At 34.3% G+C, this 22,487-nt stretch overlaps 1 protein-coding gene across 2 annotated transcripts in view; it reads right to left on the bottom strand.

The window, feature by feature from the left end:
• The window catches only part of PBX3 (PBX homeobox 3), a 293,498-nt gene that overhangs the window by 58,108 nt on the left and 212,903 nt on the right, over positions 1-22,487 (bottom strand). For both annotated transcript variants that reach the window (XM_051979650.1, XM_051979651.1), the window contains exons 4-5: positions 12,041-12,231; positions 112-247 (exon numbers count right to left, since the gene is read on the bottom strand). In XM_051979650.1, coding sequence (XP_051835610.1) covers positions 112-247; positions 12,041-12,231 — 327 coding nt within the window. The remainder of the gene's footprint in view (positions 1-111; positions 248-12,040; positions 12,232-22,487) is intronic.

The following is a 22,487-nucleotide window of genomic DNA, read 5'->3' as shown; positions in this document are numbered from 1 at the left end:
AGATGGCATTATAAAAACTGAAAAAGAAGCCTGGTTCTGCTTACAATGTCTTGTGCTTCTTATGAGAATGAGTGTTTCAGGATCATGATAAAGCAGAAAGTCCCATTTTACCTGTGACACTGTAATGCTGCATTTCTTTGCCAGCTCTTCTTTGGCTTCTTCACTGGGGTAGGGATTGCTGAGGTGTGAATAAAAATATTCATTCAAGATTTCTGTTGCCTGTTTGCTGAAATTACGTCTTTTTCGTCTGAAAGAAAAAGAAAAAAAATTAACTATGGACTAAAGGAAGAGGGAAAGGATCAACAGTGGATAAACACATGCAGAAAGAATATAAACTTTTTTCATTAAAAACTAATTTTAATTTTTTCAATTGCTATGATATTTATGTTAACCAAACAAATACATAATCTACAGCAAGATTGTCTAGTTATTTTCAAATGGGTTAGAAGCTATTAACTATACATTCAAATGGACAAGGGAAAAACTATTATATGAGTTTTACTTTGTGACTAAGTCTCTGACACGTTTCTCTCCAGAGTGTCTACTAGATCTTATTGCAGATAAGTTATGTGCCCCTCCCCTATGATTTAATATTTTCAAATGTAAAATTTAATATTCAAAAACAATATCATCGACAGGTTATACATCTGTGTATCATATTAGTTTTATTAATAATAGCTAGCATTTACACAAGTACTTTAAAGTTTGGAAAGCACTTTACATATGTTATTTCATTTTACTTTAACAACCTTGTAAAGTTTATGTTATTATTATCCCTTTTTTACACATGAGGAAACAGAATCACAGAAAGGTTCAGTGACTTGTCCAGTGTCACACAAATAATTATTAATATTTCAAAAAGGAGAAGTCTTTAAACAGGAGGAAAAAAATTGTAGTTATACATTGAAAAATAACACCAATTTTAGAGAGATCACCTTTAAGAAGTATAGCATGTAATCAGACCAATATACTATTTAAGGAACTGACTTCCCTCCTATTTAACTTGTTTTTCTAAAAGTGATATGTGAATACCTGACATACATATGGGTGGAATGGGCTGAACTTACCTACAATATTTAAATGGAGGGATCCATACAACTAGGTCTGGTCAAAAAAAAATTGGCATAGGACTAAAATTTTAATTATAGAATCAAGTCTTACAATTAAGGCATCATCTCCAGAATGTCCTTGACAAAAATGCATTTATGTTACCCATGGGAGTGAGAGGAAAAAGCATCACTTTAGCACTCTTTCAGTAATACATTAACAAGCATGAGTTAGATCCAGAGACTCTCAAAATTGGGGTACTTTCGGATTTAGAATGGTTTAATTTAGTACAATGTTATCTTAGAACTAAAAGAGACCTTAACTTCAGTCAGAACATAGAACATAAAATATCTAAGGAAAAAGGGATTTATAAAACAGATTAGAAGACAAAAAAAAAATCTGACATTAAATCAGAAGTATTCATTTCATCCAATGTCTTTTTGAAATATGAATTCTTTTACACCATTCCTTTGCTAAGTAGTTGGCCTTAACAGAAAGCTTGCTGTCACTTCAAAAGCAAAGCGAGTTGGATGAGTAAGTGATAGGTAGAAAGGTTTGAATCATGGGTTGTTGCAGGATAATTCTGGGGAAATCATTTACTTACTCTGTACCCAGAACCTCCTCTATAAAATGAGGGACTTGGGAATAAATGATATTTAAACCCCTACGATGTTAACAACTTTTTACTTCTATGCTTTGGAAGATCTGTGATTTCACTGAGGTAGGTCTTCTCCCTTCACTGGCATAGATCCCACTCCTTAAAAATAGCAAACTGCTTCCTAAACTGGTGATCAACCTTCTGACAACCTAAGTAGAAACAAAAACAGTGAATACATGGTTTCACACCCCAGATTTTCATCTGGTCCCCATGTGATCTTTGGTAGATCACTTGCCTCTTTTGGGTTTCCTTATCTTCCAAATGAGAAAGGGATCATATTATCTCTAGATTATCTCTAAATTCTCTCTCAACTCCAAAATCCCATGATTTTAAGAATAAATGTGGGAGGTTTTTCTATTCAAATGCAAGCTCTTACCCCAGCAGGGTACAGGGGGTCTAGGAAATTTGTAGATTTGTTCTTAAATGTATTGCATGGATATGTTCACCAACTTGTCCAATTATCAAGAAAATGTGAGCACAGGCTTCCTGAAAAAAACAAGTGGGCTGGCTACAAGTCAGAATGAGCCAGGGAGTCATCTATCTGTTAGATCACTTTTGCCCAGAGCCAAACATCCTTCCCTAGCACAGGGCTTGCTAAGAGGCAATACAAGAACAAATGAAACCAGAGCTGAGTATTTCCACATACTTGAAGGTATAAGAAAGACTTCAGTCATGTGCTTTATTTATTTTTTAGAAGAACATCCTTTAGAAAGTTCCCATTAAACATTTTCCCCAAAGTCTCATCCCCACCCAGGGTTAGCTGCAATCAAGATGCCTGTGCCTTAGGCCACAATGCAGCAGAGCATCAGTCCCCAGAGGTGCAGCCCATCAACATTGCAGCACTGCATAACTACAGTCTTTAAAGATGAGTCTTTTCAAAGCTCCATTTATCTCCTCATTCCATTTTTGGCTCATCCTGCCTTAGTTAACCATACACTTCTTCAACAATGAAGAATCAAACACTTCAAATGTTCAAAAGATAACTAACTATCAATGTGGTTAGTATTTGCCAGAGCTACTTCAGGGCAGAAGAAAGAGTCCTAAAGACTCTTTGGTATCAAAAAGGCCTGGAATTCAAATCCCCATTTTGATACTTGTCTAGATGGCGTTCCAGTATTGTGGGGGGAGTGGATGTGGGAGTGGGTGAGGGTATATGGATGTGTGTATGTTTATGTGTGTGTGTGTGTGTGTGTGTGTGTGTGTGTGTGTGTGTGTCCAGAAGAGGGGCAAAACATAATTCCAGGGCAGAGAGAAGAACATGACTAAATATGCAAAGTGTACTGGGCTGAAGCATAAGGACATGTAGAAAAAATAACGTGTAGTTTAGAGTTAGCTCATGGAGAATACTGAATGCTATGCCATGCTATAGAAAATATGTTTTATTTCATAGGCAATAGAGAATTTCAATTAAAGGTTTTTTGATGAATCAATGATATTTTCAAGCAGTACTTAAGGGAAATTAATTTTTAAATATTTTATATTTTTTATTATAGCTTTTTATTTACAAGATATATATATATATATGTATATGTATGTATATGTGTGTATATATATATGCATGGGTAATTTTTCTGCTTTGATAATTGCAAAACCTTTTGTTCCAATTTTTCCCCTCTTCCCCCATCCCTCAGATGTCAGGTTGACCAATACATGTTAAATATGTTAAAAGTATAAGTTAAATACAATATATGTATACATGTCCACACAGTTATTTTACTGTACAAAAAGAGTTGGACTTTGAAATAGTATATAATTAGCCTGTGAAGGAAATCAAAAATGCAGGCGGACAAAAATAGGGGGATTGGGAATGCTGTGTAGTGGTTCACAGTCATCTCTCAGAGTTATTTCTTTGGTGTAGCTGGTTCAATTCATTACTGCTCTATTGGAACTGATTTGGTTCATCTCATTTTTGAAGAGGGCCATGTATAGCAGAATTGATCATCATACACTATTGTTGTTGAACTATATAGTGATCTTCTAGTCCTGCTCATTTCACTCAGCATCAGTTTATGTAAGTATCTCCAGGCCTTTTTGAAATCATCCTGTTGGTCATTTCTTACTGAACAATAATATTCCATAACATTCATATACCACAATTTATTCAGCCATTCTCCAATTGATGGGCATCCACTCAGTTTCCGGTTTCTGGCCACCACAAAGAGGGCTGCCATAAACATTCTTGCACATACAGGTCCCTTTCTCTTCTTTATAATATCTTGGGGATATAAGCCCAGTAGAAACACTGCTGGGTCAAAGGGTATGCACAGTTTGATAGCTTTTTGAGCATAGTTCCAAATCGCTCTCCAAAATGACTGGATGTACACACAATTCCACCAACAATGTATCAGTATCCCAGTTTTTCCACATCCCCTCCCAACATTCCACATTATCTTTCCCTGTCACTCTAGCCAGTCTAAAAGGTATGTAGTGATATCTCAGAGTTGTCTTAATTTGCATTTTTCTGATTAATAATGACTTGGAGCATCTTTTCATATGGCTAGAAATAGTTTCAATTTCTTCGTCTGAGAATTTTTGTTCATATCCTTTGACCATTTATCAATTGGAGAATGGCTTGATTTATTATAGATTAGAGTCAATCTCTATATATTTTGGAAATGAGAACTTTATCAGAACCTTTGACTGTAAAAATGGTTTCCCAGTTGCTTCCCTTCTAATCTTGTCTGCATTAGTTTTGTTTGTACAAAAACTTTTCAATTTGATATAATGAAAAATTTCTATTTTGTGATCAATAATGATCTCTAGTTCTTCCTTGGTCAGTTTTTAAATATTTTAATAAATTTTTCAAATTTAATTTAAATCTAAAATTTTAAAAATAGAAAAAAAAAAAAACTAGAAACATAGAAATCAGTTAGGTTGCTTTCTACATGTAAAGTGAAAATGACCTAAACGTGGAAAGAGATCTAGGTTCAAATTCCTCCTTGCCTTTGTTAAATAGTTATATGACTGTGGGCAAATAACTTTAATGAGACTCAGTTTCCTCATCTGTGAAATAAGTGTGTTGGACTAGACTATCATTAATGTCTTTTACATCTTTAAATCCTGTGACAGGAAGAAAGAAAAAGGACTAAATTAAGAGCCTACAAAGGAAAAACCACAAAAATTTTATAATTGGATATGAAAAGCAAGAGAGAAGAGATTTTGAGATTTTAAGCCTGGAGGAAAAGAATAAATACCATTAGCTATTAGTTACCAAGTGCTTTCCCAAATGACTCAAATAAAGTCGTCAGAGTAACTAGTAACAAAGAAACAAAAGGCTAGAACTCTTGGGTTCAGTCTCTGACTGCCCCTTATCTCTGCCCTTAAGCCCATAACTGCACAATCTCCAAGCCTTAGCTACTTCATCCTCAAAATGATGTACTTAGACTGTCTATTACACATGGTTGCTTTTTTTTTTTTTTAATAATAACTTTATATTGACAGAATCCATGCCAGGGTAATTTTTTTTACAACATTATCCCTTGCACTTGCTTCTGTTCCGATTTTTCTCCTCCCTCCCTCCACCCCCTCCCCTAGATGGCAAGCAGTCCTATATATGTTAGATATGTTGCAGTATATCCTAGATACAATATATGTTTGCAGAACCGAACAGTTCTCTTGTTGCACAGGGAGAATTGGAGTCAGAAGGTAAAAAAAACCCGGGAAGAAAAACAAAAATGCAAATAGTTCACATTCGTTTCCCAGTGTTCTTTCTTTGGGTGTAGCTGCTTCTGTCCATCATTTATCAATTGAAACTCAGTTAGGTCTCTTTGTCAAAGAAATCCACTTCCATCAGAATACATCCTCATACAATATCGTTGTCGAAGTGTATCTCCTGGTTCTGCTCATTTCACTCAGCATCAGTTCATGTAAGTCTCTCCAAGCCTCTCTGTATTCATCCCGCTGGTCATTCCTTACAGAACAATAATATTCCATAACATTCATATACCACAATTTACCCAGCCATTCTCTAATTGATGGGCATCCATTCAATTTCCAGTTTCTAGCCACTACAAACAGGGCTGCCGCAAACATTTTGGCACATAGAGGTCCCTTTCCCTTCTTTAGTATCTCTTTGGGGTATAAGCCCAGCAGTAGCACTGCTGGATCAAAGGGTATGCACAGTTTGATAACTTTTGGGGCATAATTCCAGATTGCTCTCCAGAATGGTTGGATTCGTTCACAACTCCACCAACAATGCATCAGTGTCCCTGTTTTCCAGCATCCCCTCCAACATTCATCATTATTTTTTCCTGTCATTTTAGCCAATCTGACAGGTATGTAGTGGTATCTCAGAGTTGTCTTAATTTGCATTTCTCTGATCAATAGTGATTTGGAACACTCTTTCATGAGTGGTAATAGTTTCAATTTCATCATCTGAAAATTGTCTGTTCATATCCTTTGACCATTTATCAATTGGAGAATGGCTTGATTTTTTATAAATTTGAGTCAGTTCTCTATATATTTTGGAAATGAGGCCTTTATCCGAACCTTTAACTGTGAAGATGTTTTCTTAGTTTGTTGCTTCCCTTCTAATCTTGTTTGCATTAGTTTTGTTTGTACAAAGGCTTTTTAATTTGATATAATCAAAATTTTCTATTTTGTGATCAGTAATGGTCTCTAGTTCACTTTGGTCACAAATTTCTTTCTCCTCCACAAGTCTGAGAGATAAACTATCCTACGTTCCTCTAATTTATTTATAATCTCATTCTTTATGTCTAGGTCATTGACCCATTTTGATCTTATCTTGGTATATGGTGTTAAGTGTGGGTCCATGCCTAATTTCTGCCATACTAATTTCCAGTTATCCCAGCAGTTTTTATCAAATAATGAATTCTTATCCCAAAAGTTAGGATCTTTGGGTTTGTCAAACACTAGATTGCTATAGTTGACTATTCTGTCTTGTGAACCTAACCTTTTCCACTGATCAACTAATCTATTTCTTAGCCAATACCAAATTGTTTTGGTGACTGCTGCTTTATAATATAATTTTAGATTAGGTACAGCTAGGCCACCTTCATGTGATTTTTTTTTTCATTAATTCCCTTGAGATTCTCGACTTTTTATTGTTCCATATGAATTTTGTTGTTATTTTTTCTAGATCATTAAAATATTTTCTTGGAAGTCTGATTGGTATAGCACTAAATAAATAGATTAGTTTAGGGAGTATTGTCATCTTTATTATATTTGCTTGGCCTATCCAAGAGCACTTAATATTTTTTCCAATTATTTAAGTCTGATTATTTGTGTGGAGACTTTTTTATAATTTTGCTCATAAAATTCCTGACTTTCCTTTGGTAGATAGATTCCCAAATATTTTATGCTATCAACAGTTATTTTGAATGGAATTTCTCTTTGTATCTCTTGCTGATAGATTTTGTTGGTGATGTATAAAAATGCTGAGGATTTATGAGGATTTATTTTGTATCCTGCTACTTTGCTAAAATTATGAATTATTTCTAATAGCTTTTTAGTAGAACCTCTGGGGTTCTTTAGGTATACCATCATATCATCTGCAAAGAGTGATAGTTCGATTTCCTCAGGCTCTTTTTTTCATCATACTTTTCTGGGAGTCCAATGATTCTCAGATTGTCTCTCCTGGATCTGTTTTCCAGGTCTGTTGTTTTCCCCAGAAGGTATTTCACATTCTTTTCCATTGTTTGATTTTTTTGGATTTACTTGACTGATTCTTCTTGTCTCCTCGAGTCATTCAATTCCATTTGTTCAATTCTGATTTTCAATGAAGTATTTTCTTCACTCACTTTTTAAAAATCTTTTTTTCTAATTATCCAATTGAGTTCTTTTGTTCTATGGAATTTTTTTCCATTTCTCCAATTTTGTTTTTTAGAGAGCTATTTTCTGTTTCCAATTCACTAATCCTATTTTTCAAGGATTTTATTTCTTTATCCACTCTGTCTTTAAATGAGTGGGATGACTTCTCCAGATTCTCTTGCCAAGCCTCCCTCTCCTTTTCCCATTTTTCTTCTAGCTCTCTTGTGAGAGCCTTTTTAATTTCTTCTATGAGGTTCATCTGTGCTGAGGAACAGATGATCTCCTCCTTTGGGGATTCACCTGGAGACTGTCTGTTTTTAGTCTCCTCAGGATTTAGAGTCTGCTCTCTATCTGTATAGAAGCTGTCAAGGGTTAAAGTCCTCTTCAATTTTTTGCTCATTTTGTCAGAGAAGAATCAAAGACAAACTAGCAAAAAGAAAAAAAGAAAAAACCCCTAAATGGACTCTGCTTTTTTGGGGGGAGGGGCTGGGTGGTATTACCGAGCTTCCTCTACAGACTGCCGGGGCAGTAGCGAGGCACTAGCCCGACTGTGCTGCGCCTGCGCTCTGAGATCCCAGAGCGTGCTGAGTCACTGTGGGGTGGGGGGTGGTCAGGTCCCGAGAGATTCCAGCTGTTTGGGGTTGTATTCTTCACCCCAGGTGTTTTTAGCTTCTCTGCTGGGCTGCTGGCTTGCTGCCAGGGCAAAGTATCCAATTCTGTAGCAAAGCTTTCCCCCCCTTTCCCCACCCCCCAGAGATGGCTGAGATCACACCCCACCCCCTCTCCGGTCTGCTTGGCTGTGAGCCCTCAGCCTGCACCTGATCTAAAACCGTCCCGCCCTTGAATAAAAACAGACCTTTCCTGGCGAATTTCAAGGATGTCTTCTCTTGGTAACTATTTGTGGATTTTTTTTTCAGTCAAGCATTAATTCAGAGGCTTGTAATGAAATGGATTCTGAGAGAAAAATGCGGAGCTTACACAGCTTTGTGCCTCCTCTCCACCATCTTGGCCAGAAGTCCCCGGTTGCTTTTTTTTTAAATTAACAAATGTCATAAAAAGTTTTCTATTATTACTTCTAATCTCAGAGAGGTTATAGGATCAAGTAACATCACAGAATCTCAAAGTTAGATAGGATCCCAGGAATCGTCTAGTTCAACCCACATATATTTGCTGAGAAAATATTTTATAAACTACAAAGAAATATACAAGAGACGTGTTGTGTAAAGAGTGCTAACTTGGGTAAGATGACTTAATATGGAATCTCAACTCTGCCATTTATTAAATATATGACAATGGACAAATCATATTTCATTGAGCCTGTTCTCCATCTGTAAAATGGAAATAATAATTCACTTACTACCTATCACACAAAGTTTTTGTGAGGAATGACTTGTAAACTTTCAAGTATAATATAAATTACTTAGAATAATTATTTTGAGAGGCAGTGTGTATGAAAAGAGCTGTCTTTCAAATTAGAAATTCAAAGTCCTGTATTTGATACATGAGTGATAATGAGCAATTCACTTAAAACTCTCAGTATCCCCAGACAAATCTTTAAGAGTACAAATTTAAGAAAAGATACCATTCTGACTTGGTAAGGAATTTGTTCACTGAAAATTTCTATACCAATGAAATCACAAGTTCATTAAAAATTTTGTCAATAACTCCAGCTGAAACAGTACCACAAAACTTTTTTTTTCCAATTTAGGAAACCAATTTTTTCCTTTAATAATAAAGGAATCTGATGGGAATTATTACCCCTGTCAGATATCAACAGGGGGAGAAAAAAAAATCAAAGTGTCTCTCTCCCTGGAGATAAATTTTGACCAAGGACTGAAATAATATCCAAGAGTGCAAATTTCAGTTGGTAAGACAGTTAAACATAATTGCCAATTAGAAAATTAACTGTTTTCACTTATGTGAACTTTATTTTAAGCTTGTTAAAAAGTGAAGTCTTCCAGTTCCAATGATCTTATGATGAAGAGAGCCATTTACATCCAGAGAGAGGACTGTGGGAACTGAATGTGAATCACAACATAGCATTTTCACTCTTTTTGTTTGCTTGCATTTTATTTTCTTTCTAATTTTTTTTTCCTTTTTGATTTGATTTTTCTTATGCAGCAAGATAATTGTATAAATATATATACATATATTGGATTTAACATATATTTTTGCCATGTTTAACATATACTGGATCACTTGCTATTTAGGGGAAGAGGTGGGAAGAAAGAGGGGAAAAATTGAACACAAGGTTTTGCAAGAGTTAATGTTGAAGGGACACTGATACATTATTGGTGGAATTGTGAACACATCCAGCCATTCTGGAGAGCAATTTGGAACTATGCTCAAAAAGTTATCAAACTGTGCATATCCTTTGATCCAGCAGTGTTTCTACTGGGTTTATACCCCAAGGAGATGCTAAAGAAGGGAAAGGGAACTGTATATGCCAAAATGTTTGTGGCAGCCCTGTTTGTAGTGGCTAGAAACTGGAAAATGAATGGATGCCCATCAGTTGGAGAATAGTTGAGTAAATTGTGGTATATGAACGTTATGGAATATTATTGTTCTGTAAGGAATGACCAGCGAGATGAATACAGAGAGGACTGGCAAGACTTACATGAACTGATGCTAAGTGAAATGAGCAGAACCAGGAGAGCATTATATACCTCAGTAATGATACTGTTTGAGGATGTATTCTGATGGAAGTGGATCTCTTCGATAAAGAAAGCTAATTCAGTTTCAACTGATCAAAGATGGACAGAAGCAGATACACCCAAAGAAAGAACACTGGGAAATGAATATAAACTGCTTGCATTTTTGTTTTTCTTCCCAGGTTATTTATACCTACTGAATTCAATTCTCCATGTGCAACAAGAAAACTGTTCGGTTCTACACACATATATTGTATCTAGAATATACTGTAACTTATTCAACATGTAAAGGACTGCTTGCTATCATGGGGAAGGGGTGAAGGGAGGGAGGGGAAAAATTGGAACAGAAGTGAGTGCAAGGGATAATGCTGTAAAAAATTACCCTGGCATGAGTTCTTATTAAAAAAAAAAAGAGTTAATGTTGAAAAATTATCTGTGCAACTCTCTTGAAAATTAAAAATCTTTAATAAAATTAAATTTTTAAAAGTGTTCATTTACTAGAAACTAAAATACTTTCTTGCTTGGGTTCAAAAGGATGTGTTTAAAGCATCATTTCTGCTTATTTTGTATTATAACTTGTATAAAGTATTATCTTCCCTAACAGTATCATCAAGCCAAAATGGCAATGTCAGTCTTAAAAACTCATTTTCTTAACATTAATAGGAATAAAATGAGTTTATGGTGTTAAGGGACAGGTCAGTTCTCAGAGAGCCTCCACAGCTGTGGATCATAGTATCTGAAGGAGTTGCAGAGCAGCCCTTGCTGACATAGGTGTTGTGGACGGGGAATGAGATAAACTGGAGGCAGAGTAATGAGGAGACAGGTCAGACAACACAATGGCCTCTCAATCAGAAAGGTCAAGGAACAGCAACTCCCTTTCAGTCTCCTTATATCATCCTCTCACAAGAGGAGATCCATTCTGGATTGGATCTCCAGCAGCCACACAGGTGGCTCCCATGTATTCCAACACTGTGGGAATAGAGGGTTTTATAAAGGTTAAGACATAGGGAAAAAAATTACCAGGAAAGAAAGCTTAAAAATAAATGTTCAAGAATAGTTCCCCCCCCCCAAAAAAAAATAAAATTCTTAGCATTAACTTTTTTTTTTTCCCCCTGAGGCTATTGAGATTAAATGACTTGCCCAGAGTCACACAGCTAGGAAATGTTAAATGTCTGAGACCAAATTTGAACTCAGATCCTCCTGACTTCAGGGTTGGTGTTCTATCTACTGCATCATCTAACTGCCTCCTTAGCATTAACTTCTATGAAATTTTCAAAGACTGAAGTAATCTTACACTATGATGAAGTCATAAAGTAGAAAAGGGACTAAATGGTCTATTTGGATCAGCAGAGACAAGACATGAGAAAGAAACTTGCAGAGCAGCAGTACCTTATTGGACTTGCTGAATACACTGTATATGAAAATTAGAAATAGGGATTTCAACAGATGGGATGAGAGGTATCCTACTTTGACACTGGTTTCATTTTCAAATTCAAAACTCTCTTGTTTATTTTCACTGGCCAGTTCTCAGATAACTGTAACTATCTGCTCAGGATTATTTAAGAGCTTCTTTTCAGCTATTGTATGACACAACTGAAATGGTAAAATTCAAAATTCAAAGAAAGAATACTGTAGAGAACATAAATCAGGGGAAATAAAGTAGAAGAGCCAGGGAACAATTACTTAATCATACATATTACCCATTTCTAGGATATCCTTATATGATACCTGGTGAAATGATACTCCATGGAATCCCTTCACTACAGCAAAATAACCACCTGTGGTATTAACTCAACCATGTTGTAGAAAAGGCCTTGTAGCAAAACTCAGTTCCATCTGTCAAGTGGTCAGGAATTTGGTGCATAACTAATGACCATAACAACAATAGTACATAATAAACTATGGTCATACATACCTGGCATCGAGGAATCTTGATCTTAAAATCATGACTGCTTCACAAGTACTTTGTTTGAGCTGCATCTGAATTGAACTGAATTTCCGATGGATTATGCCCACCATCCTCTCAATTTCTTTTGGAGAAATGGGACGTGTTCGACTCTGCTCTCGGAGAAGGTTCATCACATGTGTAGTGAATTCATTACATGCCTACAAAAGGAAAAATCCTTTAGGAGACTAATATTTTATCTTTTTGCACACAGAAACAATTTCAACTGAATTTCTATCAAATTTGCATTAGTCAGTGGTATTTTTCTTCCACAAAACTCTCTTCCAATAACTTATTACAGTACGAGGATGATCTGATTGATCCTACCAAATAGGAAAGACTTTAGATACAGACCTGCAAGCAAACTATGTATTATCTTCTCAGAAGACCATGCCAGCTAACTGTGGAATAGTTTGCCACCAGAAAGCTAACAGTGACAAAATAAATGGTTTTGTCCATTGCAAATCAATCAGTCAGTTAAAAATATTTATTAATTACCTACTAAGAGTCAAGTGCTACACTAGCACTAGAGGGTAAAATACATACATGCATGCGTACGTATACACACACACACACAGCCCCTGTCTTCAAAGAACATTATTCTGCTACTTATATGTTTGTGTGTGTATATATATATATTATATATATATATATATATAGAGAGAGAGAGAGAGAGAGAGAGAGAGAGAGAGAGAGTTAGAGTTAGAGTTATATGTTCATGAAAAATACATGCTCTCTCTATATATATATATATAAAATAAAGTACTTTGGGGCAAGGAACTAAAAGCTAGAAGAATCAGATAAAGTCTTTTCAATGAAAGTAAGAATTAAGTTGAGCTTTGAAAGAAGGTAAGATTCTCCAAAAATGGCAATGAGAAGGGAAAGAATTCTAGCCTGTTGCGGGCATAAACATGGAGATGCAATACCATGCATAAGGAAGAGAAAGTAAATTGATAGAAGCATAGAACACAGGAGAGAAAACAACTGCCAAGATAGAAATGGAAGGCTTTAGGTACCAAACAATAAAGTTACAATACACCCCAATGGCAACTACTGATCAAGAAAGTGAAATGCTCAAATCTGTACATTTGGGAAAATCAATTTGATACCAGTGTGGAGGATGGATTGGAGAGAATGCAGGGAGATTAGTTAGAAAACTATTGCAATTAAACATCTATTAAGATGCAGAAGGTTTGTGATTTGTGTCATCAGAAGAACTCATCCTAAGAACTGATGGCTCTTTTAAAGTACTACAATAAGACAGAAAGGAAATTTTAAAATTTGTGAGCTAACAAATTGGGCTATCTGGGAAAGCAATTGTTTTGTAGGTATGATAAGCTGAACTAGGCAAGGAAATTGTACTTTCCAGAACATAGTTTATAGTGTTTCATATAGTAGCTGCTTAATAAAGGTCCCATAGACTAATTTTTTTCATAAGAAAATGCTTTACATCAAACTATTTAAGACTTTTGGCTATCAATACCCCAAAATCATTATTTTCTTAATAGTTTTATCATTCAACTAATTTGAGAAAATATTATATGCCAGTTCTTATCCTGGCTGCCAATCATGATATATAAAGATGAATATGACATCATACCTTCTCTTCAAGGAGCTATCAGTCTAGTGGACAAGACATGTAAGTAATTAACTAAAATACAATCAAAATCTAAAAGCATTTAAATCTTGAACTACATCTTCATGGGAGAATCACATTATCTCAAAGTTGGAAGAGACCTCAGAAAACTAGCCCATCTTGTACCTGAGAAGTATTATTTCTCTAAGACAAATACTAAGAGGTCATCCAGTCTACATTTAGAAGATTTCCATTAAAAAAGAAAGCACTATCTCCTGAGGCAGTCCATTTTTACCTCTGGACAGCTCTAATTTTTGGAAAATTTTCCCCTATATCAAATCTAAATTGCTGTTAACAAAAGAAGTCTAAATGCCTCTTGAAAAATGACAGCATTTTAAATTCTTAAAAGACAATGATCATATTCCTCTCTAAATTTATCATCTATTATTCTTTCAATTGCTTCTTATATAGCATAATATTGAATACTCACACCCTGGTCACTAAAAGATTATTTTCCTTCTGAATGGTCCAGGATATGAAACCTTAAATTCCTATATAGCAAAGGGCCTATGTTTAGTTGACTGTACAACAAAGAAACTGGCAATTCTAAAACTAGAAGTCTGTTTTCTATTCTTAAGTTGGATTCTTAAGAATCCAAACTTCTTAATATTCCATTAATAACAGGCTCATCTAGAATGAAGAGAACTAACTTGTATGTGAAGATAAGTGACATAAAAGGCAATGTGATAAAGAGAAAAGACCAATATATTTATAGTCAGAATATCTAGAAAATCCTGCATTTTAGTTAGTCCTGCATTTTAGGACAGCCTCTTTACATTCTCCGTAATTGCATTATTTTAGATTTTTCCATCTTGTTCCTAGGAATCTCATTTATCCTGCAAAATCCAGCCTAGATGCTCACACCTCCTTAGTACTCTCTATCCTTCTAACTGAACAATAGGGAAATGAGCTAAAATTTTTTCACTTAAGGAAGGGACTCAGACCTACTCATCTCTTCATTTTCTATCTAGTTGTACTCCTCTGGACTTCTGAGTCCTTCTTCCTCTTCTACTTACCAATTCTTTTTGTGTATTTTCTTCTCCCATTAAATTATAAGCTCCTTCAGTTCAAGAACAGTTATTCTTTATATCTGTAGCACCAGCATTTAGCTACTTTTACAGTGCCTGGCACATAATATCTCCCTTTAAATTAGATTGCTGTCATTCTTCAGGGATCAAAAATGCAACTACAAAAACAGATTTCTCTTAGGCCTAAAAACAGATTTATCTTTTGTTATCAAAAATAATTCATTTAAAAAGAAAACCCAAAGTTCCTATATTTATGGCATAATCTATATAGCATTATGTAGTGAAAAAAGTGCTGACCTTAGAAGAGCAAATTTCAGTCCTGGCTCTGATTTTTTTTTTTTTTAATGGAAGGTTAAAGTTTTTTTTTTCTTTACCTGGCTCTCCCTATCTGACTGAAATCTTTCAAATCTGGAGGCTTTGGCTGAAGATTTGTTTACCTGTCCCATGTAGGCTTGACAAACTTCATTTATTTATTTATTTATTTATTTTAGCGCTTCCAAATTCCTTCCATAAATTCAGATCAGCAACTCATTGAGTTTAAGTAATATAGCTAGTAGTTGTCAACATAGCTGGTTAATTAACATTATATGATATACATACATGTCTACATAGACATATATACATACATACATAATACATACATATTTATGTAATTTACTATAATTACAATGCTTTTCTTAAAATAAACGACACACACCATGACTATCTGTGCAGCCTGGAGCAAACTGTTTCACTTTTCTAAATGTCCTTATCTTTTCCCTTTTCTTCTATTCTCTAATGAAATCAATAATACTTATATTATCCATATTCACTGGATTGTTTGAAGTATTTTTTAAATCTTAAAGTACTATAAAAGTTTAAGTTATCAAAATCATAGTGATACTGGCTTCTCACTGTCATTTTGGGGGTTATTGGATTGGATACTTTTACCTATAAAGAATAGAATCCCTTTGGGCTACAGATTGGGTTGCTTTCAAGCATTTGTTAAGAAACAATTTATAGCCAATGTCTGGAAGGATATCAATGCCGTTCTTGAAGCAACAAAGGATTCTTACCAATTTGATCCACACCAAGTAAATCATACAATAAAGACAGGGCAAGTGTCTTGGTAAAATACTCATTCAAACTTTCCTGTGAATGACACTTGGGATATTAACTCACTTGAGTTTTTTTCATGTGTTAATCTCTATAGAACAAGTTGCCAGAATAAGTTTTCTAAGCAGCAGGTTAAATATCACAGATAAGCTTCAGGGGGAGGGAAGAGGGGGGTGGAGAAAGGGAGTAGGATTAAAAGCAAAAAGTTTCTGCATCTAAAAACTCATAATTTCCTAAAACATTTGCTGAATGTTTCACAACTTATTAAGTGTGAACCATCTATGAATGCAAATGCCGATTAGCAATTTGGCAATAGCCCAACATTCAGAGAATTCACATAGCTTTTCTTTAAACCAGTAGTTCATACATGATTAATTAGAACATCTCATTTATGTAGTGTGCACTTTAGCTCATTACTCTAAGTAAAATTCGTTAAGTATTTACATTTAGATAATTAAAATCTGGGTACACCCTTAAGAAAGATGCATACACTTCAGGCAAAGTGATTTTTTTTTTCTTCTTTACACTACTGAAAGTAAATTACAACCTAATTTACATCATCGTCTAAAACAGTTTTAGAGCTGAACACAGAGTAGTCAGAGTCCTCTTCTTCTAATCCTTTAAAAGGTATAAAATCCCTCTACATTTAAAATCTAGCTACAAATGAGCAAATCGTTGCATATTTGTGTTATTGCTTTGAGAAAGACTTGAATTATTCACCTTTCAATACTGGGCTGAAAGACATAATAGTAAGATACAGACACTTTTTCAGGATCCTTCAAGGGCCCATAATCTCCTTGAAAACAAACAAACTAACTAATTTATAATCCTTCACCATTACAATAAAATTAGGGACATTAATAAATAAACTCTTGTTAGATAATTTAATAAATCCTGAAATAATCATGTGGGGAAAAATGGATCTGACATTCTTAAATGGTTGCTGGTTCTTAAGGTGAATAGTTGGCCAAAAATTAACCAAAACAGTCTGGGAATTATAGGAGATAGGGAAAGAAAAAAACGAGCATTTCTAGTTATTTTAGTTTTTCCAATAATAGAATGTTATTTATAAATTTTGGTACTGTCTTTCTGAAATGCATAGTTCTACTTTTCTGCCTTAATAAACAAAATAAAACAGACAACAGACTTTGTTAATAGAAGTATTCAGAACAAAGGAGGTAACAGTCTTATTGTATACTAGTCATACAAATAAGATATTATTTGAAGTAAGTACAGTGCCCAATTCTGGGCACCAAAATTTGGGAATTTTGAAAAATTGAATACATTCAGAAGAGGGCAAGTGATATAGAAAAGGACTTAAAATTGGAGGAACTGGTGAGAAAAGAAGTGTGACATGACAGCTTTCTCCAAGTTATCTACAGGATGCATTGAATCTATGGGTAGGTGAGAGGAAAGGAAAGGAAGGAAAAAAAAAGAAATTTACATGATAATTTTGAAAAGAATAGCAAATTGTTTTGCGATTCCATGTGCAAACATCTTTTTTATTTTTTTAATTGTACCATGTACTATTGTACCGTGTGTTATTATACTATGGAAATGGTTGTTTTATTCCATAAATTAAAAATAAAATCTAATAATGAAAAAACAAAATAAAACTAGGGGCTTCTGAAACCCCTATAAACTCCTGAGATTGTAAGATTCAGTGATTTTTAACAAGAATGAATTATTTCTTGATAATTCAGAATCTTGTCGTGTTTTTAAGGTTCTTATTTTGAATACCCATAATCAATATTATATACATTTCATAAATGTATACATACTATACACTCTAGGAGTTTGCAATGATGTGGAGATTAGGCAGTCTCTATATTTATCATATGATACTTTCTGGATTTCTGCTTTAATTAAAAAAAAATTACTTTCTAGACTTTTGTACCTTTTCCTGGAAATGCAAATATAATCATAGCTAGAGAAAGAATGTTTAACCATTAGTCCTGCCATTTTTGAAACAGATAGAAGTGATCAGAAAAGAAAAAGAAAAACAGGTGATTTTAGATAAATGAAACTGAAAAGGTTTTGCTTGAACAAAACCAGTTTAACTCTACAAAAGTTCATGCAAGTTTTTCAGGTTTTTTCTGAAACCATCTCTTAATTTCTTATGATATAATAGTTGAGGGTTCTTTTCATCTTTCTTTAATTTCATTAGGGTACAGCACTATTAGTGTTATCCATTAGTCAAAGAGTATGCACAGTTCAGTGTTATGTGTGGAATAGTCTTAAATTGCTTTCCAAAATGGTAGGATCAATTCACAGTTCCACCAACAATATAAATGCACCATTTTCCCTGTAGCACTCTCCAATATTAATTTGTCTTTTTCTTTCCTTTTTTTTTTTTTTTGGCCAGTTTTGCCAATATTATTAATATAACTTAGATCCTAAGGATTACTTTAATTTGCTTTTCTCAAATTTTAATAATTTAGAGTATTTTTTCAAATGGTTGTTGATAACTTAAAAGTCTCCCTTTGAAAAATGCCTGCTTATATTTGTTCATTTATCAACTGCTTTCTCAATTTATCAATTATTTCTCAAATCAATCGGGAAATGGCTCCTATATTGAATAAATTCTTTATCTTGAAAATGTGCTCTTTAAATGTGAAGTTTGATAGGTGTTTTTTTTTTTCAATTTGTTTCCCTTCTAAATTTTAGCTATGTTGATTCTGTTCATGCAAAACCTTTTTAAAAAATAGTGTATAATTAAATTTTCCATTTATCCTCGGTGATACAGGTAACTTTTTCTCTTTTTTTTAAATTCAATTACCTAATAGTAACTATTTTAGTGGTCCTTTAAAAATCTTTAGTTTTATTAATTCAATGTTACTTTTGCTTTCAATTTTTTAATTGTCTTTCAGAATTCCTATTTTAGCATTTAATCAGGGTCTTCAATTTGTTAGCTTCTGTTTTGTAGTTGCATGTCCAACTCACTTTTCATTTTTTCTCTTTTATTGAGGATTGTGTTCAAAGATTTAAAATTTTCCCAGAGGCAATTCTTAAACTTGAATCTTTGAACTTTTAACATATATATGTATGTATTTGAGATCTACATTTCAATATAATTAATTTCCTATGTAATCATCTGTATTCAATTTCATGTATTAAAAATTAAATTGATGAATTGTTTACATTTAAAAGATTAACAATCTTTTCCCTACAGATTGCTTTGCTTCATCCCACAAATTGTCTCATTGTTCATACAGCCTTTAATGAAAATATTTTTTTCTCTGATACAGCAATTTGTTGGGATTAAGTTTTTTAGACTCCAAATAATCTAAATTATTTCCTTCAGTGGCCTGTTATTGAGTAGAATATTGCATTATGATCAGTAAATAATATTTAATATCACTACTTTTCTACATTTATTTTCAGCATTGTGTTTTTATGTGATTATATGTAAGCCAGTTTTTGTAAAGATGCATCCATAGCTATGATATATGTATAATTCACAAATACACTTCTATTATCATTAAATAAATATATCTGTCATATTTATCTTTTCTAAAATTCTGTTCAGGTCTTTTCATTCATTTCTTGATTTATTTTGGGATACTGTTTTGTTGATTATAAAGTATTGACTTTAATTCATTATCTACGATCATTTTCTGCATTTTGTACTTTTCCTGGTTATCTCTTAAGTCTCTATCTGCTGTTATCTTGTTTGAGAGTCCTGCTTTTTAAAATTCAAGCTGAAGTATTTGCTTCAGCCCCTCTTTTGAACTTCATATGAGTCTTTATTTCAAGTATATTTCTTATAAATCATATACTATTGCATTCTGCTCTGCTACCTATTTCCATTTCATGAGTGAGTTTATCCCATTCACATTTATAGTTGTTATTTATGGGTTTTTTTCCCTCTCCATCCTGTCCTTTTAGGATTTTTCTTCTTTGATCTGCCCCCACCCATCCCTTCATAAAGAAGAATTTGTTAGGAGAGACGTAGCATGCTCAATATCAATAGTCTAGATTTGATGTAATCTGCTTCCACTCCCTACATCATGTTTCCCTTGTCCACACTCCAATCACAGATTTCTTACCCTGTTTTTCTTACCTTTTAAATTATTTTTCATAATCCTCTCTCTGGGGTTAGACCTCATTGTATTGGTTTTTTATAACTGATGCTTTCTTGCAATGACCCTTTTATTTTGTCCTCTCCATTCCCTCCTGTTTTCTTGTTTTTATATTTTATATGTGTGTGTGCATGTACATGTGCATGCATATGTGTGTTCTACCCTCTTATGCTGATTCAAGTGAAAGTAATATTCATATATGTTCTACCCTCTTGTGCTGGTTCAGGTGAAAGTAATAGTCAAGTGATATCCAGTCTTCTACTTGCATAACCTAGTTGGAGATAATAAATTTCCTCCTCATCCTCCACTCTTTTTCTTCCTTAGTGCATTCTATTTTCCATACCTTTCCTTTCTTCTTTAAAGAACACAAAAACAGAACCAAACTACTCCCAGCTAAGACCTCTTTATAATCTTTTGATGACCTTAGGATTTTGAAGGAACAGCTGTGTCATCTCTATTAGAATGTAATCACTTTTTCCCTTCCACTTGCCCTTTCATATTTGTCTTTTTCTGTTTCTATTGATTCCTGTGAAGACTTACATGAACTGATACTGAGTGAAGTAAGCGGAATCAAGAGAACACTGTACCCAGTAAGAGCAAGATTAGGTAATGATCAACTAGTATTAGAATCTTTTCCAGCTTGATAAAACCTGCTGGTTTGTTCTCACCAGGTATAACCTTCAAAAATCCAGGTGTGTCTCTAAGATACAAGGAGCATTTTTTTTTAAACTTAAGAATTAAAATATTCTTTATAAACACCATTAAGTTTTCTAGTTGTTTTCAATTGTGTCTGATTGTTTATGACCCCATTTGAGGGGTTTTTTGTTTTGTTTTGTTTTTTGCAAAAATACTGGAGGGGTTTACCATTTCCTCTTCTAGTTCACTTTTCAGATAAGGAAACTGAGGCAAACAGGATTAAATAACTTGCTCAAGGTCACATAGATAGTAAGTGACTGAGGTCAGCTTTGAATTCAGGTCCTCTTGACTCCAGGCTTGACACTATACCATCTATCTAGCTTGTCCTAAGACCCCAGACCTGCTGCAAATTAATATCAATCTTTGGGCTCCTGAATTACACTCCTATATTGGGTAATCATTTCAATTTGGTGGAAGTGATAGAATGTAAATGCTTCTAAATATTTTGCCACTCTCCAAGGCAAAAATTGTCTTCAACTTCTACCATGTCTTGTTTTCTCAGGAAATTGCTGAGTCCTCATATTTCTTAGATACTCTTTCATACTATGTTCTCTGAAACCCCTATATTAATATTGAATTTCTTTAAGCCTAGAGCTCTTCCTCTCATACTCTTTCCATGATTTTTGAACTTGCAGAAAATACAATAGGTATCTCCACTTTCTCCCCAACTCTCTTTTTAATCCCTTATAATCTGACTTCCTATTTTATCTACCAAAACCCCTCTACAAAATTACCAATGAATTTTTGTCAAATTTAATGACTTTTTCTTAATTCTCATCCTCCACAGTCTCTTTATAGCCTTTGACATTGTTAATCACCCCTTCTTCCTTAATATTCTTTTCCTTCTAGGTTTATGGGACAACACTCTGTCCTATCTATCTGAATTTCCTTTTTCTGTCTCTTTTTGGATCTTCATTTAGATCACATCTACTTACAGCAGCTATCCTACAGGGTTGTCCTGGACCACTTTCTCTTCTCCCTTTATATTACTTCATTTAGTAATCTCATCAGCTTCCACTGTCCTGCTCTAACTTCTTTTCTAACTTCCACTTAGCACCTTCAGTTGCTTTTCAGACATCTTGAACTGGATGGCCAATAAAAACGAAGGCAATATCGTCTTCCTAGTCTCTCAGACTTACAACTGAATATTCATCCTAAATTCCTCACTAATTCTCACTGGCTTATATCCAAGCTATTGTCAATGGTTGTAGAATTCACTTCTGAAACATCTCTCAATTATGCCCCTTTTTCTTCTCTGACACTGACACCACTTTGCTGTAGGGTCTCATTACTCCATGTCTGGATTATTTAATAGCCTGCCAGTGGTCGACTTGCCTCAAGTCTTTCCCCACTCCAATTCACCCTCCATTTGGCCTCTAATATGATTTTCCTAAAGGGTGAGTCTATTTATTGAACCCTTCACTGAATAAACTTGAGTGAAAACCTATCATCTCCAGGGTCAAATACAAAATCCTCTAATTAGTGTTCAAAGTCATTCATAACCTACTCCCATCCTATCACACCTTCTTATATCTTATTCACTTTACCCCCACCACTTTCTTTTTGATTCAGTGACACTGACTTCTTTGCTGTTCCATGAACAAGATATCTCAACTCTAGGCATTTTCTCTGGTTGTCCCCCATGCCATGTTCCCCTTCCTCATGTCTGCCTCCCGACTTCTCTGGCTTCTTTTAAGTCTCAACAAAAATCCCACTTTCTGTAGGAAGCCTTTCCCAACTCCTCTTTATTCTAGTGCCTTCCTTCTCTTAATTTTATTCTGTATATACCATTTTTATACAGGCTTGTTTCTTGTTTCCTCCATTAGACTGTGAACTCCTTGAGGGCAAGTATTATCTTTTGCCTCTTTTTATATTCCTAA

The sequence above is a fragment of the Antechinus flavipes genome, chromosome 2 (genome assembly GCF_016432865.1).
Source record: "Antechinus flavipes isolate AdamAnt ecotype Samford, QLD, Australia chromosome 2, AdamAnt_v2, whole genome shotgun sequence".
Classification (NCBI taxonomy): Eukaryota; Metazoa; Chordata; class Mammalia; order Dasyuromorphia; family Dasyuridae; genus Antechinus; species Antechinus flavipes.
The sequence above is the reverse complement of the archived record's forward strand: the minus strand, read 5'-3'. Positions and strand labels throughout refer to the sequence as shown.